A 26395-nucleotide genomic window follows, 5' to 3' on the forward strand; every position below is an offset into this window, starting at 1 on the left:
AGATTCATTCAACTACCCTTTATCTCTAAGCAGAGCCTGCTTTCACTTGAGTGGTATTTCAAAATTATTTTATTTTATATAAAAAAAATTTGGTGTGCGGTATCATGCTCCAGAAATGTGATAAGGGGAGATATGATGATGAAATTGGTTGGTTGCCCCATTTTTACGACCTAACTATACAGAGTGAACCTGTAATGCTTCTATTTTCACCTGTTAAAAAACATTTTCTCAATCTTGTAAAACAGGCAAAATGTAGGAGCGTTAAAATCTGCGAAATCTAAAGAAAAACCTTCTAAATGTGAAGGGGCAAGAGTAAGAAGGGCTATGAGAACTGATACCAAAATTTTGTGGAAAAATCTTTGGTGGAGAGATGTGATAAGGGGAGATAAATGCTGATGAGTTTGGGTGGTTGTGCCATTTTTAAGTGGATTATCCCTTGTGTTCACAGGTGCAATTCCACACACAGGTACATTTCTCATCCTAGTCTTTCTTCTCCATGTTTTTTCATCAATATGCCCTTCCCATGTTGCTTTCATACACTTGGTTTGCTTCTTTCAAGGCTTTAGATTCCACACATATCACAGCTTTGTGAGTAATTCTCTCTTTCTGCCACCCCAATACATCGCTTCAGCTCTATTTCTCTTAAAGCCTTGTTCCTGCTCCTTGCTTATCAGCGCTATAGTTTCCGTTCGTAGACCTCTTTGCTCCTTTCACTATTCCATTTCTAGAATGTCTTCAGTCGAACGTGTCAAAACCAGGGAGATTAGGAGTTTCAAGGCGTCAGATTAGGATGGAGTCGTCCACTTGCAGTAATAGCTTCTTGCTAGAAGTCCAGAAGTCAAGAATGCACAAGAAAAATCTATTGCGCACTACAAATGGCTGATTACTACTGCATTCTTGCACCTCTTTCATTAGATTAATAAGCGAAGAAAGGCCACGCGCAGGGCAGCGCTGAGGGCAAGGGCAAAGACGTAACAAACTGACGCTGCTTTGGACACGCTTCATAATAGCCAGCTGTAAAGAGTACGTAAATATCTAGTCCAAGGCGATATAGAAAATTATTTGGCTTTTGTTCCAACTCTTGGCCCGTGTTATCTAATCAGCCCAAGTTATCTCAGGATGGTTTGGTTACGCTTTAGTTTTGTGATCCTCATCTCCCTCTCCCGTAACATACATGGAAGCTACTACCAAATCTTCAACACATGCACGTGACTTATCATACTGTTTGTGTAAAATATCGTCCTCTTGATGACGCCTTGGACTGATACCATCGCACCTTATGCTACTGGTCTATGCCGCTTGTAAGAAGAGGGGAAGGGGGCAGATCTAGAGGGAAAGGAGATGGAGCAGGGGAGAGTGGGAGATAGAGTGAGAGAAAAGAGAGGTAGAGTAAGACGCGAGAGAGGGAGAGTACATCGGTGAGTGAGGAAGCAAGCGAGAGAGAGTTTAGGGAGTGGGGATTTCACATCAAAACGTGACTATGTATGAGTGGAGGCGAGCTTATATGGTCATACTCATATTCTCCTTTCCGCCTCTTTTGCCAAACACTCCCTAGCATAATATTGCTAAGTTAGCCCTCTATAAAAGCAGAATATGGTCATACTCATATTCTCCTTTTAGCCTCTTTTGCCAAATACTGTCAACTTAGCTCTCTAGAACAGCTTTCCTACCAAAGACTTTTTTCATCAAGCTAGAAGCTGTGTCCCAAGCCGTGAAGGATGTTTATCAATAATCAAAAAGTGGGGATGCTAGAGCAAGCTTTGGTGCATTTTTAGAATCCAAGCCAGAGAGTTGAGACCTTTGGCAAATCAGCCCAGATAAAGTCTACATGAGTGATTACAATTCGACATCTGAAGGACAAGACCTTTGCATAAAGTCTTTATAAGAGATCAGTGTGCTTTGTGAGTTGAATCTCTTTGAGGGAATTCTTGTAATGTGACAATGGCATCCTGCATACCAATCCCAAATTCAGGCAAGGGTATGTTGGATGGCACCAACTATCTGACCTAGAAGATTAAGATATGGAGCCCCTGATCTAGCCCTAGCATCAAGTGGATTCCATGGATAGTTCATGAAGGTTGGAGATCAGAGGATGTGAAAGATTAGGTACAAACTGGATGCTGAGCCAGTATCCTTGATCATCAGGGTGACTGCATATCAAGTGAAATAGTGAAAACCTATTCCATCATAATTTGGAGATTAATCTAGGACCAAGATCTATCAGTTCGTGATGACAAGGTGCAAACTTTCGCATGGAACTAGCGAGCTGGACTGAAATCGTTGTTTTCATTCTTGAAAAGTGGACAAAGCTGATCTTGAGGGGTAAAGCATTGTAGGAGTAACACATTTTCTCAAACAGATTGACCCGATGAGGAAGGTATGCAAAAAGATGGAATCCTATTGAAGATGGCTTGAGACAGCAGCTAGATGGCCTCAGATTTCAATAAGAGGGTGAGAATGAGTAGCAACTTTTACATAGGCGATATTGGGAGGACATAATCCCACATGTAGTGGAATTCACTCAATGCAGTAGCTGCCAACATTCAGTCGCCAGATGTGATTGACTGAGCACCATAAGAAGTATCAGCTATGGTACCCCGGCTAAAGGTGCCACCACCATAGCATTATTGTGTGAACCCATGGTAAAAAGCTCACTCTGTATTGAGAAACTGGTTTTGACACAACTCACCAATTTAAGTGCGTTGGAACAGATGGACACGCCCCCTTGGGCTTGTGTGCGCAGGCTTCTATATAAAGGGGGCCTTGTGCCCAGCCACAGACTGCCACTGGGCAGCACATGGGAGACAGAGAGTATTAGGAAGAGATGCAGGTGAATACATCTTGAAGGTACGCAGAAGATGGGCTGCCCTACGTGCTGTTCATATCACTTTAGATCTGGGTGTTTTGTGAGTTATTCTTGGGTAAATGTCTTGAGTGAATCACAACTGTAGATCTACTCTGAGAAAAGTTTTTCTTCCGCTGCGTTAAGGGTTAGGCTTGTAGAAAAGCTAGCTCCCGGGTACACGTCTAGAATCCAACTATCTGCTGTTCATGTTGCCATGTAGGCAGCATCTCCATGGGCTGGAGCATGCCCATGACATAAGCATAGGATGAAAGTAGAGTTCAATGACCAGGAAGTGGTGAATAGGTCAAAAGACACTAGGGAGATGGTTGCACTGCAGATCGAGGAAACTCCAAATTGTAGCATCAGAAGATGTAGCCTTGTTGTTGGAAATGGAGTGGTCACCTCCCCATCTGTAAGCCCCCATATGAGGAGAGCATTGGGGGGTGAACCACGTGGTGATGTGGCTGCCACATGGGCTGCACATGGTCCGCCATGTGGGCACACAACAGAGGGCGTACCTGGCAAAACAGGAGCACCTTGGAGGCCTAGAGCTGTATGGATCTGCTATGCAGGCACTTGTAGCAGTATGGTGGGTTATTGGGAAGATCTACATGCCTGGATCAGCGCCTGTGGATCACGGGAGCCTGCCAAGCATGTACGGACCTGTTCCAGTTCTGGAATAGAGGCAGGTTGCGGGCAGAACACCAGGGCAAGTAGTGCGACAAATTAGGGCAGGACTTGGGCCTGTTATGTGTCCAGGAACAGGTCGGGTATGGGCAGGACGGCCTAGGGCCAGTAGCAACCTGCCACGTGGCCAGGCAGGGCCAGCCATGCCTCAACATATGTGCCTCCACCAGCCAATTTTTACAGATTGACTGGGTCAATGGGGCAGGCTAATTGGGTCAGCCAATACCCCTACTGGGTTGGCCATTTTGAGGGGGCATCCAACCCTATAAAAGGGGAACCTTGGGGCCTCATTCTACATCTGCTAGAGCAGCAAGTGCCCAGCAGAATTGGGCCTACATCCAGAAATAGAAAGAAGGGCTGAGGAGCTGCAGACAAAGCTTGGAAGGGCCGCACCCCCTTTTATAGGGCTGGATGCCCCTCAAAATTGACGACCCAGTAGGGGTATTGGCTGACCCAATTAGCCAGTCCCACCGACCCAACCAGTGTGTAAAAACTGACTGATAGGGGCACCCATGTTGAGGCGTGGCTGGCCCTGCCTGGCCACGTGGCAGGCTGCCACTGGCCCTAGGCTGACAGTTAGGGCAGCAAGGTGTGGGGATCAGGCATGGAGACTAAGTCTACAGAAGCTCATCAAGGAGCACGCGGGCTCAGAGATCTAGAAGTACCACAGAGGTAGTAGGACAACAAGGATAAAGGACGACGGTTTAGTGGGACTCTGGACTTCTTTTGTATTGTGTCCTATCAGATGGAAATATATTTTGGTTGGTTCTATATCTCTTGTGAAGCATTGTCTACTTATTGGCTTGCGCGCATACACATATTTGTTGAGTACACATAAGGAAAGAAGTTTTGGATTTTGTAGCTTAACACTTCCGCTTGAATTCATGGGACGCTCTATGAGTCTTTCGTTGTGGGATACCCTTTGTCTGGTTCATTTCTAACATGGTATCAGAGCCCTGATCGAAAGTTCATGAGAATTGGAGCTTGCTCAGCCTTGAAGGCAAGGACCTTGCTGAAGGATGACCTTGATTCAGAGCAAACGGGGGAATCTACTTCAACGTTTGAAGGATTGTACCCTTTTGAGAAGGAGGGAGGCTCAGGTTCAGACAGGTGTACGACTCTCTTACTCTCTCTTCTCAGCTCATTGTCATGGCCCAGAGATATGCTCTTCCTAATTTTGGGGACATAGGCAAGTTGGATGGGAGCAATTATCCATTGTGGAAGATGAAGGTCTAGAGCCATTTAGTGTTGAGGGAGTCGTGGGAGATTGCTATGGGCAGAGAGTTGATGCCTCAACCACCGTGACTACAGCCACAATGACTGTAGCGTCAGTGACTACACTAGTAGACCCGGTGTTAGTGAGGGCTTGGCAGGTCCATGGTGCGAAGGCCTTGGCTATCATTGTGGGCGCCACAACAAATGTTGTGCTTCCTCACATATAGACGGCAGACACTTCCTTCGAGGCTTGGACCACTTTGAGGGATATATGTGAGCTCAACAACGAAGCGAGGATTTTGGACCTCAAGATGGAGCTCTATGGCATGAGCATGGATGAGGGGGAATTGAATACAGGATCACATCACCAAGATGAAAGTGGTTAGGGATTAGCTGGCAGCCTTTGGTGAAAGGACGAGTTCGACAAGGATGGCTAAGCCATTGCTTGGCATGCTTCCGAGGAGCTACGGTAGTTTTGTGACTACAATGATTGTGGAGTAGAGGGTAGTGCCTGTAATGTTCGGGGAGCTGGTACCATTGCTTTTGCAGCAAGAAGCTTTAGGAGAAGAAATACGACGGAACCAATGAGAAAGCCCTTATAGCTCAGGACAAGAGCTAAGGTACGGATAAGGGTAAGCTTGGCAAAGACAAGTCTGATGATGGAGCGGACTCTTCAAATGAAGAAAATGAGAAGAAGAGGAAGAAAGAGAAAAAGTGCTTCTATTGTGATGAACCAGGACATTTTGCGAAGGATTGCAGAAAGAAGAAGGCTTAAGAAGAAGGGGGACAGCTCAGAGTCGAAGGAGTCAAAAGCTAATGTGGTGGTCACAAGAAAGCTTTTCGTGTTGTTGAGGTAACGGGTGTTACGATGAGGATGTCTGACATTGAGAGATGGTAAGAAGAGGAGTTTGAAGCCTTTGTGAAGGTGAAGGACAGTGATGAGTGCTTGGAGCCATCTAGGTGCCTTGTTGGTGTTACTAACATAGAGGAGGCTTCTTTGACAGGACCTATGGACTCAGAGTCAAATGGACGCTGTGACTCAGAGGGGGACATCACAAGACTACACATGGATGTTGATGGTCCAATTTGTATTTGGGATTTGATTTCTTGAATATGCTATTTGGTTGCAGATCATGCAATGGACGATGGGTCAAAACAGACCCTAAGAGCATGGTACCTGGAAAATTTCACCCTGTTCACCCATCATGAGGGAGAGACTTGGAGGATGGTGGTGCCTGGAGTGCTCGAGTCTGAAGGCAAGTACGCAATTGAAGGTGGTGGTGCCATCTAGTGCTACCAAGGATGGATTTGTGTACCATGATGGGTTACTTATGCAGAATTGGACCTGGTGGAGCAGGAGCCATTGGATGAAAAGCGACATCAACATATCAAAGTGTTCGAGATGGCTACGACACGGGAACTTTTGGAGTATCTTAATTGTCAGGTTGGCATCAGGCGAAGATGTGTCGGTTTGAGGAGGTCTCCGAAATGGAGTGGTCACCTCCTTATCTGTAAGCCCCCATATGAGGAGAGCATTGGGGGGGGGGGTTGAACCATGTGCTGATGTGGCTGCCACATGGGCAGCATACACCTAATAAAAGGAAAGCACATGGGGCTGCCAAATGGGCAGCACAACAAAGGTCATACCTGGCAGAATAGGAGCACCTCGGAGGCCGAGCCTTGTTCTACATCCACCAGAGCAGCAAGTGCTCAACAGATTGGAGCAGCAGAACAGCCTTCTTTGGGCCTACATCTACGAGGAGAAAGAAAGGTTGAGGAGCTGCAGACAAAGCTTGGAAGGGCTGCACACCTAGGTTGACAGTTAGGGCAGCAAGGTGCAAGGATCATGCATAGAGACTAAGTCTACAGAAGTTCGACAAGGAGCACGTGGGCTCGGGGATCTAGAAGTGCCACGGAGGTAGTAGGACAACACCTTTTGGGGTCAGGATAGAGGACCATGGTTTGGTGGAACTCTGGACTTCTTTTGTATTGTGTCGTGTCGATCGGAAATATATTTTGGTTGTTTCTCTATCTCTTGTGAAGCATTCTCTACTTAATGGCTTGCACACACACACACGTGTGTGTGTGTTGATTACACATAAGCAAAGAAGTTTTGGATTCATAGTTAAACACTTCCGCATGAATTCGTGGGACGCTCTAGCATGCTTCCACTGCGAGATACTTCATTTCTCACACTTGTTGTCCAAACTAATATAGGAAACGATCAAATTGTAGCATTAGAGATGCAAAATTCAAATATGGTACAATTCGACCTCATATCTCAAAAAGAAGAACTAGCAGGTAAAGGGTCTTCTTAAGGAGGTTCTATCCTTAATATAGGATGTTTTATGTGGTAGGTATGGCATCATCATTTGTAGGTTTGAACTTTATAGAAGCGAGCAAGCTTGATGGCACAAACTACCCATTGTGGAAGTTCAAGATTAAGACTAAGCTACCTATAACCGTCCTCATGTAACAAGGTCCTAATTTGATTCCTCTGAATGGAGTCTATCTTTGATTGCATGGCTACCATCCATGATGGGTATGCGACACTAGAGCTGTGTATCCAACATTTGCCTAGGCTAATTCTTGTATGCGTCGAGGACGACTTACACTAGCTTTCCTGGACTCAGGAATGTCTATTCTTGCACTATCTAAATATACCTTTTGGGCAAAGAGGGAGGCGAAGGAGAAAGAATTAACATGAGCATCCTTTGAATCCTCTCTATATGTGGAGAAAGAGGTACCTGGACACCCTTACCCTTGTTTTTGACTTCAACTCCTCAACAGGGACATCAAGTTCTTCCTTATCGAAGATGGCATCTTTACTCACCATAACCTTCTTTGTATCCGGATCATACAGCTTATATCCCTTGGTCTCCATGTTGTACTTGATGAGGATACATTCTTTCGACTTTGAATCTAGCTTCTTTCTCATTCTATCTGGGATGTGGACATGGGCTTCAAAACCAAAGATACGGAAATGGTCAAGAAAAGGTATCTCACCTGGCTTGGAATATTGAGTTGCGTAGTGCAGCCAGGTGATGGGTGGCCAGTAGATTCCTCCGACGGCCACCATTTGGCAGGACATCATCTTTACTTTTCGTGCCATTTGGGAGCGCAGTACCCTAGGATTGAGAGCGAATCGCCAAGAGCGGGAACGTTTCTGCAAGGCCTGGCTTGCATGAATCTTTTACCTTTCTGCGGGAGATATCCGCTGGATGTAGAGACGACCACTTTGGTTGTAACTTGTTAGCCTCTGTTTCGGAGAATCCTTAGGCAATGTGTTGTTTCTCTAGAATGCGCTGGATCTTCTCTGACATCCAGGTTTTTCCTGTGTACTTACCATCCTTAGCTTCCTCTAGAAGTTGTTTTGTATGGTGTTTTTAAGCATTAAAAAATGTTTCGTTTTTCTGGGGAAAAAAAAGGTATCTCACCTAATAAGCCTCCTCTAGCATGATTCCATTGAATGCTCGGTCTTTCATCCTATTGATGATGTGGACTGCAGCCTGAACAGCCTTAGCCCAATAGATCCTCGTAAGGTTCTTTGCCTCCATCATACTTCTTGCCATCTCCATAGTGACACTATTCTGCTGGGTGTGGGGAGCAATGGAATGGAGATGGAATGCAAGGGAGCAAACAACAAGTTGAGGAAACGAGAAGTACTTGCAAATGGATAATGAAGAAAGCACAAGAGTGGTCACTATATAGTCACAAAGTCAATTGGTTGACCAAACACTAGGACAAAATGTCCTAACTAGCCTACAAGGCCGTACCAGGGAACAAACCCCCTCCATGGTATGGCTGAAGTATCCTAGATACATGTCATGTATACCTGGGAACTATATCATGGTTGCACATATTCATCCAATATGGATATAGCAACCTATGATAGTACGGGGAGATCAACATCACGTAATACATGGTGCCAAGTGTAAAGGCATGACGAAAAGCCTCGAAGTTGGGCCGTGCTAGAACCTTTGTGAAGAGATCTGCTGAGTTATCCTTTGTGGTAATGTAGGACAACTATATATCTCCAGCTGACAGTCGCTCTCGAATGTAATGATAATGGGCCTGAATGTACTACGTACGCGCATGAAACACTGGATTTCGTGCAACTGCTAAAGCACTCTGGCTGTCATTGTAGAAGTGTCCTGGCTGACATGAAGATCTGAAAGTAACATACGGAGCCAAACACACTCTACTGGAGTTGTGAAGGCTACCTTGTATTTAGCTTCACAGCTAGAAGTGGGAATCGTAGGCTGCCTCTTGCTGAACCAAGAGATGCATAAAGAGCCAAGCATGAAACAGTTGCCGTGAGTGTCATAAGAACTTGCCCAATCATTGTCAATGACTGCATGCAAATCTAGTGAAGACCAATCACTATAAAACAACCCCAAATGTTGCATGGCCTTCAAGTTCACTGCCTGCCAATGCTGCCTGCTTAACTGAGAAACAACATGCTGCAAATCAGGCCGGGTATGACATAATAATGAGGCAGCCCACAGCCTGTTGATAAGGAGTGGCATCAAATGGGGCACTCCCATCTTCGGAGAAGAAATGGAAGCTAGGTTCCAATGGAGTGGAAACCGGCTTGCAATCCTCGAATTGGAAGCACTGCAAAGCTGTCCAATTATTTGGATTGACTCATCACTACACCCCCCTCAACATTCGCAAATTGGATGCCCAAATAGTAGTATAACTGGCCCATATCTGACATTGCAAACAATTTCCGCAAATATGCCTTGAAATCTGCAATTTTCTGAGTGTGTGGCCCAGTGATAAGCATGTCATCCACATAAAGAATTCAATTTAGAAATTCTAAGTCACTCTTTCAGACATAAAGAGTGGCCTATGTAGGGCTGTTTTGAAATCCAAGGCATAGCAAAGAGGAATGTATCTTCACATACCATGCTTGTGGTGCTGCTTCAAACCATTGAGGCCCTTTTTCAGCCTGCATACCCTATTTTCAGAACCTTCAACCTCAAAGCTTGGAGGTGGGGTGACATAGATATCCAGTAAATCCTTGTAAAGGAAAGCGGTCTTGATGGACCTCCCAATGTCTGTGGGATGTGAGAGCAATGATGCACCGAATGGTCATAATGCATGAAGTGGGAGCAAAGGTCTACTCAAAGTCAATGACATGTTGCTGTGCATATCCTTTCGCAACAAGGCGGGCTTTGTAGCGGTCAACACTGCCATCAGCTTTTCGCTTCAATTTGTAGACCCACTTAGTGCCTATGGCAGGCTTGCCTGCCATAGGCACTAAGTGCCTTTTGAATGAATGGACCATTTACAAGTACTCCTCGTTTCCTCAGCTTGTGGTTTGCTCCCTTGCATTCCATCTCCATTCCATTGCTCCCTGTACCCAACAGTGGTGTCAGAGCAGGCATGTGTTGTTGTGTGCTTACACCTGAGCTCCAACATTGCACCGTGCGGAAGCTCTCTGGAGCTCTCCCTTCATGCTTGGAACACCTCAAGTACACATTACGCTTAAATTTGTCGCTCAGATCGTGGAAGCCAATTCCTCCAGATTGGTTGTACAAATCTACCGTACGTTGTTGCATCTGAAAACCTGCCATACATATATATCTCTGCAAGCCTTTGCTACTCACCGTATGTTGCTTCGACGTTAAACTAGAGCTGGTCGTACAAACTAGCATCATCTTCTATACAATTGCATCTGTACAAGTTGTACGTACGCTCAATTGAATCTCCTTGTACGTTGCTTGCAAAGTTCTGTACACTTGTCAAATCACCCGTATAATGTGTTGTATGCCCGTACGTTTGTCCGTGCAATTTGTCGTACGATTGTACATCTGCTAGTTAAATCTACCATACGATTGTTGTTTCTCGTGTAATTGTGCAAAGTTTTGCTGTTTGAGGTTCTCCATTTTGTCTTGGATTGATATCCATCAAAGATATTGCAGACACATTGCCAATTTGCAGGCAATTTTTGGGGCTTTTGTGTCACATTTGCAGATTTTGCAGTGACATTCGCTCCTGTGGTCATGAATTGGGGCTTTTGCAATTGGGCAACTTTGCTAGCATTTTTACACTCAGTGTGAGTGAGAACTTCAGGACATTGCAGGAGATTTGGTCACATTTGCAAATTGCAGCTTAATCTGGGGCTTTTCAACATTTGCCCTCTTTTTGGCATATTTATCCTCTCCAAACTTGGGGGCTTTTGCTAGATTTGCTGCCAATTGTAGTGACATTGGCTTGATTCAGTCAAATTTGGGATTTTCTTGTATTTGTCCTTTGATTGGGTAATTTGTTCTTCAAATTTTGGGGCTTTTGTATCCTGAGCTCTCTATTTTTTGACAGATTTAGCTTGGATTTTCATTGGACAGATGTGCAGACATTTGCCCTTTGAATTGGGCTAGGGGGTCCTTTGATTGGACATACATTTTTTGTAGGTCCTTTTTGGGACAGGTTGTGCATTTTCCTCAGTGTTTGAGCAGCCAACTTGCATTTACTTTTACAAAGCTTTTGTTGTCATTTTTGGATTGGCATTTGCAGATTTGCAGTCAGCTTTGCAGCAGCCAGCTCATTGCATTTTAGCCTTGAGGCTCTGATATTTGCAGGTCATTTTCTTTTGGGGATTATCTTTTGCAATGGCTCACCATCAGTTTCTTGGAATGCTTGCCCATGAAGACAAGCTTGATGGTGCCAACTACCCCATGTGGTCGTACGTGGTGCGCCAATTATCAGTATCTCAGAACTTTTGGGATATTGTAAATGCATCAGAGACTAGGCCTTTCTCTGCACTGCAGGCACCTGCTGTGATTGCTATGAATAGCAAGGCTATACCTCGCATTCAGTCTTGCAAGACAGCCAAGGATGCTGGGGATACTTTGGCCAGTTTTTATCAGATTCACAATGAGGCCTAGGTTGCCTATTTACGGAGGCAGTTGGATACTGCTAAGATGAACGAAGGGGACAGCATGGATGCCTATCTCACCAAGTTAAGGATTTTAGAGAGTAGCCCATAGATGTTGGTGAGATTGTGTCAGATTCACAAGGAGTGTCTACTACACTTGATGGGCTCCTTGACTAATACCAGGTATTCGCTACACCACTAGACTAGTGGCCATGGGTAACCCCAACCACTATAGGTTCAATCAGCTTGTTGCCCTACTATTGTAGGAGGAGCGGTAATCAGGCTGCCTCCATTCATGCAGATCAAGAGTGTTGCTTTACCTTGGCTGGACTGTAAAAAACAGCCCTCTGTTGAAGCCTCTGATGTATGTGATGCAATACTTTCCTTCACCACTTCAGATGACGCTTTGCAGAATCTGGCTGCCACATGATAATCATGCTATTGAACAAGCAGTTATAGAGGAACGGTCTGTCATTAGAAGGCAGAAATGAGTTCTGAGGCGGCTCTTGGGTATCCCATGGGACAGCAAGCAAGCTGAGCCCTTGGCTGCCTGCTCTAGACAATTGGATGCCAATTTGCTTCATGGTGCTTTGATTTGCTGCAGCCTAAAGTGAGGACCCTCTCTGTCATAAGGATGCATTTGATAGCAGAGAATGGATGGATGCAATGAAAGCTGAGCTTGATTCCATTAATTCAAATGGCACATGGGAGTTGTGTGACTTGCCAGCAGGCAAGCATGCCATAGGCACTAAGGGGGTCTACAAAAGTTGATGGCAGCATTGACGGCTACAAAGCCCATCTTGTTGCGAAAGGATATGCACAGCAACATGACTTTGAAGAGACCTTTGCTCCCACTTCGCACGTTACAACCATTCGCGGGAAAGAAGTTGGAGTTTGGAATGACTTATAGAACAAAGATATTCAAGAATGGAAATGTTGGGAGCAGATTTCGTGCTATTGCAAGTTAGGATGAGGTTATGGGATAAAAGATCATGGATGGGAGGGCATATGCTTTCTTTTTTTAAAAGATTTGGATGGTGCACACCGTGTAAACAGCTACATGTGCCTTTGGGTAGATCTGGCATGCAAGGCTTGGAGGTTTTAAATTAGAGATGGCAATGCAAGGACCCTTGCTTTCTTTGGGGAAAGTGTTTCTAGAGGACTTCGGATAGAGATACTTTGCCTGCTTTGGCTCAGCATCCATAAAGCAGGTTAGATAGGTGACAGAGCTGCAGTCTTGGAGCACAGTCGTGATGTTTGTTAGAGATGCCTGTGAGCTTTAAACTGTTCTACATTGGGCTATGCTTGGGAACAGGCCGGGTTTTGGGTTGGAGCTTTTCTTTTTATTGCTGGGAGATCCTCCAATGGATTTGCAGTGGCGTGGAATGCCAATAGGTGTCAACTATATGGAATGCTTGGTTGGAGAGACATGCTGTGGTCTTGGAGTCTGGCAGGGTTATTGCCTAATAATTGATCTTAGAGTGGTTGATGAATGGAAGAAAGAGCTTCAAATATGTGAAAGTCTGATGAATGTTTGGAGCATTTCACAAAGAGTATGAAGCAAGATATAGCTTTGGCTAAGGATCATTTGCAGGAGGCAAGTAAATCCTTGATGGCATTGCTGATAGAGTAAGGACTCAATGGTGCAGACAGTGGAGATCTTGGATGATGGTATGGCTGCCTAGTATGCGTATCTATTTTTGTCTCTTCAACTTTTGTTCTGCAGTTGTGAACATGAACCCCGTGTGGGGTTGATTCTGTAATACATTTATCTTTTTGAAGAGTTGAAACAAACTCACATATATATATATATATATATTTCTGATTTTTTGGGTATAACCTTACTCTGTATGCAAATTTTTTGCATCTAGCAGTATGTATGGCTTACCCGTGAATGTCAGATACTTGGGCATTGAAACCGGCCTCTAATCACTCAGAGGGCAATGGAACTAAACCTTTAATCACTTCGGCATTTATTTACAGCCCACAAAGCATATATCACAACCATTAACCATTGCATGATCACCATTTGGCATTTACCCATTTGTTCACAAACAAAACCACTGAAAAAGGGATGGAGGCTAGAATGCCCCTGCTCAACAGACATAGACAAGTGCACCCGATTGGCCCCAAACACCGTGGCGCCCCTTTCGGTATTTCTTTATATTTCACAGTGAAATGATTACAAGTTGCATCTGGGAGACCTTCCCTGCAACTGAGCACACAGCCCCAATTCACTAAGCCTTCGCAAGGCTTTCGAGCATAGAACAACATCACATAAGTGCACTTAACCCATAGGCTCAACCCAAAGGCATTCTCTTTTTCGAGTGCAATTCCATTGGCTGTGCAGATGCAATCACACTGCACCCCAGCTGCACTCTCTTTGAGTGGTTTCCAAACGGTATTCACAAAGCTTTTCAAAGCTCCAAAATAAAATCAGCAAAGTACCCAACCAAAGAATGACTCATGTAGCACTGCTTGGGCACCTGTGAGCCAAGAAAGAGGCGGCACACGAGGCCAACCAATAGCTTATGGCAAAAAGATATTGCAGCAGCAAAATCACAACTCACCAAGCCGTGAAAACTCGAACCAAGTCCTCAATCGCCAAGAGGACATAGTAGCCAATGCCCAATTGCATTCTTAGCCAAAGAGGAGTGCAAAGGCATGAAGAAAGAGCATTTACAAGAGCCGACCAGCAAGAATTCCATTGAAAAATGCAAAAAGAAGCACTTCTGTCGCGAAGAAGTGGGAGTTCTTGGGCTCAAAAGAAGCGTGCTTCAGAGAGGAATGCATTGAGAAGGTTTTGGAAAAGTTTCATCGTCGAAAAGTCCTCCAAAACTGAGAAAAACCAGTCAACTAGCGACTGGGACCACTCGAAATTCAATAGAAAGCTATAGCTTTGCAAGAGGAGAGGCCCAGGAGGCGATAGAAGCAAAAAGGTCCAGAAAAAGCCACTTTTGTAAATTCGACCAGCAAAAGAAGTGCTCAGCTTTGCCCGTTCTACCAAACGCACGGAGGGAAAAGCATATCACTACGAAGGGGAGGCAGAGGGGAAGCAGTCGAGGAATCCAAACGGAAGTGGAGGAATCCAAACGGGTGGAGTTATGAAGAAAAACGGAATTCAGCTGAAGGAGATTGAAAAACCAGTCCAAAATCTCAACAAAGGGAGAAGATGAGAGAGAAAACCACACATGTGAAGTTTAGAAGGCCCAAGAAGGTCCAGAAATGGCAAAGGAGCATGTAGAAGGCACTAGAGCCATGTGGAACTCTAGGGGGGCCACTGAAGGTACATGGCCCTCTAGGGGGCCCATTAAAGATGCCACATCATCATTTCCCAACAACCACTCTTTTAATTCCTTGGAATGCCTTTGGGCCTAGGGATTACTTACGCTTATGTGCTAGGCACCATGCCGCGTTTAATTACACATTATTAAGCCCACGCTTGGACTTTTAAAACCAAAGTTGTCACGGTCTTGTAGTACATTAAAGTACTTAGAATTTCATGCCCCGGTGACATACCCCTCTCTTGAAACAGCAAACCACAGTTTGCTGCCCCAAAACACAGGAGCGAGCATGAAATATAGCATAAAAGAGTATACAAGAAAGCCGCAGCTATAGTATACAAAGACAGTGAAAATATGGCTAGGAGAGGCATGCATCCATCCATATACACTGCTCAAAATCTGTGAGATCCTCGGCGATCAATAGTCAAGATGCATCAATATCATGAAGTCTCACAACAGAAATATTGTTAGCTCAGTATCTCGGATGAAACATACAGTGTCATCAAGCGACCTCATGAAATCACAGTGAGCCCGTCTGTATTGAGGGAGTGGAGGTGCCACCCCCCTCTCGAACACCAGGTAATGCTCCAGACGCTCGCTCTGCTGAACTACCTGTAGGAGCCTGAACCACAGTCGGCTCTAATTGAAAAGCATCAAGGTAAAGCTGCAATATCCCAGGTGATGGGTAATTTTGAAATTTTACCAAGTAGCGACGGATAACTTTACCCTTGAGCTTTCTATCCCTGTGTGCCAGAATCTGCTCTGGGACCAGAAGTTCATCCTGTTCTTCCACCTCATCTCCTCGGGAATATCTCCATGATATTGCTTTAATAAGCTCACATGAAAGGCATTATGTATCTTCCAATGCGGAGGCAACTTCAGCCTGTAAGCTACCTCATTTATCTTTTCAGAAACCTGGAAAGGACCATAGTAACGCATGTTCAGCTTTGTGTACAACCTTTCCTTGCCTTTCTTATTTTTCAGCCTTGCTTTCTGAAAACGCAGCAAAACCCAATCACCTTCTGTGAATACCAATTCTCTGCGGTGCTTATCTGTTGCTCTTTTCTGCTTGTCCTGACTTCTTTGCAAGGCATATTTGATTTTCTTGTAAGCCTCTTCAAGGCTTTCCACAAAACGATCAGCTTCGAAGATTTTCTCTTTTGTATGCAAAATGGGAGGTATCTTCCTGGCACCTTCCACTATTTCAAAAGGTGCTTTACCTGTGGATGTGTGCACCGTATTATTGTAAGCATATTCCAGCAAAGGCAAATAATGCTCCCATTTGCTTTTGTGGTCTGAGACATAGCATTTAAACATATCCAAGATGGTAGAGTTTTCCTGCTCCGATTGTCCATCAGACTGAGGGTGAAAAGATGACGAAAAATTCAGCGTAGTGCCCATATTTTCAAACAGTCCTCTCCAAAAGAGGCTGGTCATCCTCGGATCTCTATCACTGATTATGGATTCAGGCATCCCATGATACTTGAAGACATGCTGCAAAAACAATTTGGCGGTAGCCCTTAGATGATATGTTCATATATATATCAAGGCATATGAAGGACGTTTACCGTATGTTGATAAAATGTCATAGAAATCATGGGAAAACATATAATATATGACTTGGATAAGTATTAACATTGAGAGACAAAGCTTCTATTTCCTTCCTTTTGAAACCCAATGTTTGGGTATATGTATCCATATATGGGATGGGATTCAAATGTGCACATACGAGAAGGAAATGTTGCTTTGACCACATGGAAACATTACCTTCTTGGAGCTGATTTTTATGCGCAGACAGATCATCAGTCACTTAGATATTTTCTCACGCAGAGAAAATTATCTGAAAAGCACATGAGATGGGCTAACTTCCTCTCAATGTTTCATTTTCAAATTGTACATGTGCCAGGTAACAAAAATGTCGTGGCTGATGCACTTTCCAGGAAACCACAGCCTGAAGCAGTCTCCAAGAAACCCAGTGTTTCAGCAGTGAGCATTGCTTACAACAATGTGTTAGATGTGATGAAAGATCAGTATGTTAATGATGCTGATTTTTCAACTATTTATGATCAGCTTTCTGATGGTCAAAGGCATGATCACTATATGTTGAAAGAGGGTTTCATTTTGATGCATGGACGACTCTGTGTCACTGATCAGATGCGACAGAAAGTCATAATGGAAAGTCATGCTCCTCCATATGCAGGACATAGGGGAATTACAGCAATAATTACAGCAGTGGAGCAATACTTTTATTGGCCATCTTTGAGGAAAGATGTGGAAGAATATGTGAGAACATGCATGGTTTGTCAGAAAGTAAAGTTTGACAGGCAGAAGGCACCTGGGTTGTTACACCCTTTGCCAATTCCGGATAGATCATGGCAAAGCATAGCTATGGAATTTGTGTTTGATCTTTCACGTACTCCTACTGGACATGATGGATTGTGAACAATAATTTGCAGGTTTAGCAAACAAGTCCACTTTGTGCCAGTAAGAAAGAAAATTCAGCTGCCAGCATCTTTGAGAACTCTACTCTCATATGCAACCACTCTGCCATCCTGCATCAAAGTGCCTCCTATGTTGTTTCCACATGCATCACAAGTTACAGCAAAGGGTTTTGCAAGATCTGGCAAGATAATAACGGGTTCAGAACACAACTTTTGCTTCAGCTCTTCAAAAGCTGCATTTTCCTTTGGTCCCCACTGAAACGGTACAGCTTTCTTTTGTAAAGCATGCAAGGGAGAAGCAATTTCTGCAAAGTACTTTATAAACCTATGATAGTATGAACGCAACCCAAGAAAGCTTTTGACTTCATGCAGATTTTTCAAAATTGGCCAACTCCTTATCGCCTTAACTTTTGCAGGATCCATCTTGACTCCATCCTTTGACACTATATGACCGAGAAAATGAATCTTATGCATAAAGAACTTACTTTTCTTGGTGTTTATCAATAGCTTGTGTCTTTTCAACTCTTGAAACACAATAGTGAGGTGTTTCCTGTGCTCCTGCTCATTTTTAGAGAACACAATGATGTCATTGAAGAAAGTGTCCACAAACTTTCTGTGTGCTCTAAAAATTCTGTCCATCATTCTATTGAAAGTGGCAGGTGCATTAGTCAAACCAAAAGGCATCACAAGGAACTCATATAAGCCAAATGAAGTGCGGAAGGTAGTCTTGTAGACATCTTCAGGCCGTATCCTTATCTGATGGTATCCACTTTTAAGGTCAATACGATTGAACATTGAGGAACCTTCCAACCGATCCAATATATCATCAATGCGTGGAATTGGAAAACGGTTCTTAATTGTGACTTTATTCAAAGCCCTATAATCAATACACATTCTCCAACTGCCATCCTTCTTTTGCACAAGCAACACAGGGGAGCAGTAAGGAGAATTACTTGGCTGTATTAATTCCTTTTCCAAGAGTTCCTTCACTTGTGACATTATCTCTTCCTATTGTGCCTTACTGACACGATAGGGAGGTATATTAGGCGGTGAGCTTCTTGGAATTATATCAATTTGATGATCCTCGGGCCTCTTGGGAGGTAATTCTTGAGAAAGTGCATCTGAGAAACAATCCTGAAATTCTGAAATAAAAGCAGCCCTTTCTCTATCTAAAGCAGAAAGAGTAGAGCCTTCCTGAACTGGTTGGCTGTCCTCTTTGACAAAAATCAAGTACGCTGAAATATGACGCTTTATTACATTGGAAATACAAGAAGCTGAAACTACAGGGATGGACTCCCCTTTCAACTTTACATCAAGTACATGATTTTTGCCTTCATGAGTTAAAGAAATCTTCTTGTTTCTCATCTGCACATCAGCCCCCACCCTGTACATCCAAGGCATCCCAAGCAAAGCATCACACTCTGGCAAAGGCATAATGTAGAAGTCCTCTGTATCTTGATATCCCTGGATATGCATCCTCAACTTACCAATGATAGGAGTGACAGGTGTGTTGAGTTCAGGGTTGACCATATCACACATGCCGGATGGCCCCATTTCCTTAGGCTTGATGCCAAGCCTTCCTGCCAAATCAGGAGTTATAAAATTTGCCTTTGCCCCAGAATCAAAGAAAAACAAACAATTCTGATTTCTGAATTTTCCCCATGCTCTGCACATCTCAGTCTTTTTCATTATGTGCATGTGGCAAACTCCCAATCACATCTGGAAGAAGTCGTGCGGAAGGTTTAGGCTTTTTACCCTTCCGATCAGCCTGTTTATCACCATTCTTATCATCATCTGACCTGTCTCTTTTCTCGAATGGGCAATCATAAGAGCGGTGTCCCTCTCCTTTGCATATAAAACATTTGTTTTGCTCCATGAGTGACTTTTTCTCTTCATCAGATAACTTGGTACGGGGCTGTTTATTAAGCTGTCCACGCCTTTGACCAGCTTTGAATTGGGCTTTTCCTCCCTTTTGAAACAGTCATTTGCCATAATTTTTATTTTCAGATTTGATGTCCTTATCTTGGTGTTTGGCAGGCCGTTTGTTGTCTTCTTTCTTGCTGTCCATAAAGCCCAAATTCTTCTCTTGCATCCATGCATATGCTGTCCTTGCATTCTCAATTAATTGAGTCATGGAACCCACCTTGGTTTTGATGCAATAATCACGTAGCTCACTAGGCAATCCACAACAATACCTCTCTGTTTGCTCTTTTAAAGAAACATGCCTGTAAGAGCTCAATGGCAGCAAAACATCCCAAAATCTCTTGGTGTAATCATCAAGATTCTTGCAAAGTTTGTATGACAAGTCATGCCAGTGTGAAAGTACTTCAACTTCAAAAGTTGGAGTAAGCCAAGTAAAAGAGAACACTTGCTTAAATTCCAGCCAAGTAGCAGGTGCATCTCCCTTCAAAAATGTGGCAACCTTTCTCATTATGGATGCTTCTGTAAACAAACCCCCAAGAAATGCAGCATCAAACTGTTGAAGGAATGTGAGGGCTTTGTACCTGTCCTGTACTCCATTATATGTATTAAACTTGACATGAGAACCACCATCCTTAAATTCTTTATATACATTTGATATTGGCTGTCCCAAAGATGGCTATATATTTGCAGCATTCCCTTCACTAGGGAGAGCCATGCTTGGCTGAACATTAGGCATGGGAGCATATGCTGTGGCTTGCATGCCTGGCTGCATTCCCACATTGTCATACATGGCTTGCTTTCTATGCCCAATTGGTTGTGAAATCAACACAGCATCAAAGATAGAATCTGTACCAAAATATTCAGGTTGCTGCCTCAAATATGGCTGAGGTGGTTGAGCCACATTTATGGACTGCACATTATTATTTTGAGGAGTAGAAGTACCCAAACCAAGGCCTTGTGCTGGCTGCTCATACTGTTGCACTGGCTGTACTTTTTGTACCTCTTTCTCAAGTGCTCTTTTGGGCGATTCCTCTCTCTTGGAAGTCACTTTCTGAGTCATTTTTGATGGCTGTCCCTCATGGGAAACTGATGCATGAGTGTGCGGTCCGCCATGAGAAGCTGATGCATGTGTGTACTTACTCTTTCCGTGCTTGTGCTTTCTTGATTTCTTCTTCTTCTTGGCATTTGTTTGCACAATCTGAGCCAAATTTTGAGCCAGCTGAGTCAAAGCAGTCACTGCAGTTGCAAGCTGTGCAATCAACATAGTAGCATCATCTAACTCACTGCTGGAACTAGTATCACTGTTGAGCTCAGTTGTAGCTTCATGTGTGGCCTGCTCAAAAGGCATTTGTTGTGCTCCGTGCAGCTGTACACTAGCTGAATCATTAAGGCTTTCCTGCCTTCTCCTTTGAGGAGTTGTGGAGCTCTCTTGCTCATGGGTACTCACCATGTTTATGGTTGTAATATTCAGCTGTCAAAAAGTGCAGCAAAGATATTCTTCCACCAAACTACCAAGGCCCACCTCTTGAGAAAGAGTGTGGTATCCCGGCAATGGAACCAATGAAACCGGCCTCTAATCACTCAGAGGGTAATGGAACTAAACCTTTAATCACTTCAGCACTTATTTACAGCTCACAAAGCATATATCACAACCATTAACCATTGCATGATCACCATTTGGCATTTACCCATTTGTTCACAAACAAAACCACTGAAAAAGGGATGGAGGCTAGAATGCCCCTGCTCAACAGATATAGACAAGTGCACCCGATTGAAACACCGTGGCGCCCCTTTCGGTATTTCTTTATATTTCACAGTGAAATGATTACAAGTTGCATCTGGGAGACCTTCCCTGCAACTGAGCACGCAGCCCCAATTCACTAAGCCTTCGCAAGGCTTTCGAGCATAGAACACCATCACATAAGTGCACTTAACCCATAGGCTCAACCCGAAGGCATTCTCTTTTCCGAGTGCAATTCCATTGGCTGTGCAGATGCAATCACACTGCACCCCAGCTGCACTCTCTTTGAGTGGTTTCCAAATGGTATTCACAAAGCTTTTCAAAGCTCCAAAATAAAATCAGCAAAGTACCCAACCAAAGAATGACTCATGTAGCATTGCCTGGGCACCTGTGAGCCAAGAAAGAGGCGGCACACGAGGCCAACCAATAGCTTATGGCAAAAAGATATTGCAGCAGCAAAATCACAACTCACCAAGCCCTGAAAACTCGAACCAAGTCCTCAATCGCCAAGAGGACATAGTAGCCAATGCCCAATTGCATTCTCAGCCAAAGAGGAGTGCAAAGGCATGAAGAAAGAGCATTTACAAGAGCCGACCAGCAAGAATTCCATTGAAAAATGCGAAAAGAAGCACTTCTGTCGCGAAGAAGTGGGAGTTCTTGGGCTCAAAAGAAGCGTGCTTCAGAGAGGAACGCATTGAGAAGGTTTTGGAGAAGTTTCATCGTCGGAAAGTCCTCCAAAACTGAGAAAAACCAGTCAACCAGCGCGTGGGACCACTCGAAATTCAATAGAAAGCTGTAGCTTTGCAAGAGCAGAGGCCCAGGAGGCGGTAGAAGCAAAAAGGTTCAGAAAAAGCCACTTTTGCAAATTCGACCAGCAAAAGAAGTGCTCAGCTCTGCTCGTTCTACCAAACGCACGGAGGGAAAATCATATCACTACGAAGGGGAGGAAGAGGGGAAGCCATCGCGGAAGTCGAGGAGTCCAAACGGGTGAGGAGTTATGAAGAAAAACGGAATTCAGCTGAAGGAGGCTGAAAAACCAGTCCAAAATCTCAACAAAGGGAGAAGATGAGAGAGAAAACCACACATGTGAAGTTTAGAAGGCCCAAGAAGGTCCAGGAATGGCAAAGGAGCATGTAGAAGGCACTAGAGCCACCTGGAACTCTAGGGGGGCCACTGAAGGTACATGGCCCTCTAGGGGGCCCATTAAAAATGCCACATCATCATTTCCCAACAACCACTCTTTTAATTCCTTGGAATGCCTTTGGGCCTAGGGATTAATTACGCTTATGTGCTAGGCACCATGCCGCGTTTAATTACACATTATTAAGCCCACGCTTGGACTTTTAAAACCAAAGTTGTCACGGTCTTGTAGTACATTAAAGTACTTAGAATTTCACGTCCCCGTGACAGGCATCCATGTGGCTTTCAAGTTGTGCCAGCAACTCTTAACATGCTCCCATATGTACTGCGCATATTTGGCATGTAGTTGCTATTGTATTTGGGGCTTGAAAACCTCAGGAAGTTATACAGCTTATTCAATAGTCTAAGGCTTATGGGCTCCCAAATGAGGAAATGTAATGCTTTGATTTGATAGAAATACCATGAACAAAGAGAGTCTTCAGAATTGCTGTGTGAGTCTGAGATCTTGCATTCATATCAGCCAAATACTACTCCAATACGAGTGAGGACATGCTTGGCGGCATAATCTTGAAAATGTGCAAAGTGTATGAGCGGACTGTGCGTGAGCAAAGGGATTGGATTTACATGGTTGCTTGATACAAGATTTGTAGGGGGGAGGGCATGGAAGGTCCACTTTGCTATGCAACTCAGGAGTGTGGCTTGGTACTATGCTTGAGTGTGACGCCCAGTAAACCGAGAGATAGTTTGCAAAAGAATGATTTGTTGACCTTCTTGGAATTTGCAATTAGATGTTTCCTTGTTGAGTGCGCCTATCTACAATTGAGATGTGACACCATGGTTGGTTTGACACTTGTTCGACACTTGTGTCCTGTAGTTAACAAACTTTAGACACTTAAGACAGGACACGAGTTAGACCTCTCTGCAAAAGACCATCTATTGCATTTTTGGGAGCCCTAGATACTATAATATGATTTGGACTAGCTCTTTCATATCCCCCCACCTTCGCCTTTGTCCCCTGCCTGTTATTGCCTCTGCTGCATTTCCGCCCGACGTGCTGCTTCCCTCCAGCCACTCCGCCTACTTCCTCCAGCCACTCCACCTACTCTGCTCCCTCCCCTTAACTGCCCAATTACATTTCTAACCTCTCTCTTCAGCCCAACCTGAGTATGTATGCTGAGCTCTGAACAGTTCTTCCTTCATAACTTGTCTCCCTCCGTCTGCCTGATTATACGTTTCTGGGTGACCAATTGTTGCATGTCTTCTTGGGCCATTTCGTTCAACCTGGAGGGCCACTTGAGTAGGCACGCTCCCTGTTAGTTGACAGCTTAGTTGACCGCCAACCTCTCAGCTTATTGCTGTGCATGGCGTTTGCCCTCTGCCTACTACTGCTTGTACCCTCATAGTACTTTGTGTCATCACTACTACAGGCACCATTGATGTGAGGAGGGATGCTATGGAATGTATGTTCTATGGTCTGCATAACGGACTTGATGTAGGGGACTTTGACCCTGGCTCTCTGCTGAGGGGGCTTGTCCACTTTGCTCTTTACCTGCTGCTGGTCGCCTCCTGGTATTCTGACTATAGCTTGTTTCAGGCTCACGGACTTGATATAATTAACATCCATTTGCAGCCATCTTAACATTTTGATAGGCAGTGCATTCCCTTGTCATTTAGATATTTTATTTTGCAGGCTCTCACTGGCTTGATAGAAATTTATTTCCTTTTGCAGCCAATTTTTTTCCCCCATAACTTTCACAGGTGGTATCATTTATATGTTTTATTTGTTGTTTTACTTGGAGTGAGTAAACCAAAAGGGAAGACTGGTAGCTGAACAGAAGAAACGGTATTTGATCAACTTTGTTCTTGGATGCCAGCCTTGATCATCATAGTTAATCTTCTACCTTGGTAGGCTATAGAAAGTTTGTGGGTATGAAAGAGTAAAAGAGACATTTTGTTTCATGACTATTATGTGAACCATTGATGTAAGAAAATATGCTATAAAATGTATGCTCTATGGTCTACATAATGAACTTGGTGATTTGAAGAGAGAAACTCCCAATGACAAGAGTGAATGAAGAGCTAATATGTGCAATTCTTATGCACGCATGGCTTTGTCCTCAGTTCAAGATTAAAGTATGGTGGCCTTGCTTGAATGTAAGGGTTGGACTTTCTAAATGAGTCTTTATGTATGTTTTAATCTGTGCCTGTTTAGCGTTTTTTATGGGTTGGATACTAATTTCTTGTTGGATACTCCTTAATGTATTGCATACTAATTTCTTTTCTACATTGTTGGCAGAGAACATTTGCAGTTTTAGTCGAGGGGAAAAATTTCAGTGAAGTCAGGATTTCCACTATGGCCTTTGCCTGCAGTTCAAGTGTTAGTCAAACCCAGGTGATCTCTGTTTTCATATGAATGTATGTTTGTCCTAGGATGGTACAATGTTCTGTGAGAAGGCTAATTCTATAGTGTTCTGGTGTTTGCAGATACATGGACATCAGTTCTTTCTCAAGTGTAGGGGAAATGTGCATGCTCTATCTTCTGTGAAAACGATGCAAAATTATCGGAATCATCTTGACCTACTACCTGGTTGTAGCTCCTCTATCATGGATAAAGTCCGAATTAGAAGTAGGCATGTGGTTGCAAGCTTAGGTGAAAACAACCAAGGCAACAGCACCGAGTCCTGGGAAGATAGTTCTGACCCGCTGGAGAAGGGTACACAGCAGATTGGATCAGAAGCACCATTCATTTCCTCTAGCAGCCCCTTTGTAGGTGCAAAAATCTCCTCTCGTATAGCTGCCCGAACGGCAGAAGCCAGCAACAATAAAACCACAGGATCAGGTGCTACCCCAGTTGATTCTCTCAGCTCCAAAGTAACAAGCTCTACAGGTGTGGCTGAAATGGCAGACGGCAGAAATATAAAAACCATAGTATCGGTTGCTACCCCAGTTGACTCTCCAAGCTCCAAAGTAACAGGCTCTAAAAGTTCTCTGTCATTTGGTGCACCTTCATTTGCAGCAGGAGAGAAGATAAAAAATTCCAGGCCAAGTGTTTTTTTAGAGCCTAGCACTCGCTCCAAAGAGTCTGTTTCAAAGAATTTGCTGGATGCCTTAAGGCAGGCTGATCTCCAGGGTAAGACCACCAAATTTGGACAGCCAGTGGTCCCTACAAATCTTTTTGATGAGCCCAGGAGGCTTCCAACAGACGAAAAGAAGTTTGAATTCACTCTGAATACAGGCCAATTAGTTCTCATATTCTCATTTTTAACGATCATCAGCATTATGTTTGGTACTGCTTACATAGTCTGGAAGGTGGGAGGAATACATTTTAACGAGTATTAGCATCAATTCCAGCAAATTAAAGATTTGAACAGTCTTGTATCAACCATTAATCCAGTTATAATGCTGAAGATTTTGCTTAAAGTGAGTATTGGTTCATCGTAAGGTGCTGACTGCTATGTAGAAACACGACAATACCAGTGGGGATGAAAATGATACATTTGTTGTATTGTTAGCCTTCTGGGTTGTACAGATCACACAAGAAGTTATGCCTTCAGGCATGTCGTCCAATGTCTCATCTTTCTTAGGCTCTGCCAGCAGCACTAGGTTTTTGTGCAATCCTTGGGTTGCTTGATTTGCTTTAATGCAGGGAACTAAATACTGTGTCTCTGTGCACGCACGTGTGTGGGTATGGGTTTGGGTTTGAGAGAGAGAGAGAGAGAGAGAGAGAGTGTGTGTGTGAGAGAGAGAGAGAGAGAGATGATATTATATGATTCTATTAAAGTCCACAGGATCGTTGGGGAGAGGGGGGGGAGGGGGCAGCTTTCCCCATGGCACGAATCAGATGGGACTGATCTAAGGCCTTCTCTCAATGGAGACATCGATGAGTGTGGACTAGATGTAATCCACTTTAAGGGGGACATCGTGCGTAATGCTGTGGCTAATAAATTTTGTGCTTCTCTCGACCTAGCATGTGGGCTTTGGAGCAAATCATATACTCTAATGGAAGCCTGGATGGCTATCAAGGTTCTTGAATTCTTTCAATATTGATGGCTTCACAGATCTCATGTGCTTGGAATATGTCTTAAGGCAATCTCTTAATCTTGATGTAGTATGCATGCTGCTGATGCTTTTTAGAAGTCTTGGCTTGGTACTGCAGTTTTCTTGTTATCTTATCATGTAGTTGGGGTTTTAAATTAAGTGATTCTCTTTGTCTTTTTGCTTTTGTCAAGGAAAACC

General features: G+C 43.9%; 1 protein-coding gene across 1 annotated transcript; it reads left to right on the forward strand.

Annotated features, from left to right (window-relative positions):
• The first annotated feature begins 435 nt into the window (after positions 1-435).
• LOC147880326 (uncharacterized) lies at positions 436-25722 on the forward strand. Its single transcript, XM_087370892.1, has 4 exons — positions 436-466; positions 560-588; positions 24456-24551; positions 24644-25722. The coding sequence occupies exons 3-4, from the start codon at positions 24513-24515 to the stop codon at positions 25496-25498; spliced, it is 894 nt and encodes a 297-aa protein (XP_087227018.1). The 5' UTR covers positions 436-466; positions 560-588; positions 24456-24512; the 3' UTR covers positions 25499-25722.
• The last annotated feature ends 673 nt before the right edge of the window (positions 25723-26395 follow it).

The sequence above is a fragment of the Dipteris shenzhenensis genome, chromosome 32 (genome assembly GCF_047967505.1).
Source record: "Dipteris shenzhenensis isolate YYH24624 ecotype China chromosome 32, Dip_SZ_1.0, whole genome shotgun sequence".
Lineage (NCBI taxonomy): Eukaryota > Viridiplantae > Streptophyta > Polypodiopsida > Gleicheniales > Dipteridaceae > Dipteris > Dipteris shenzhenensis.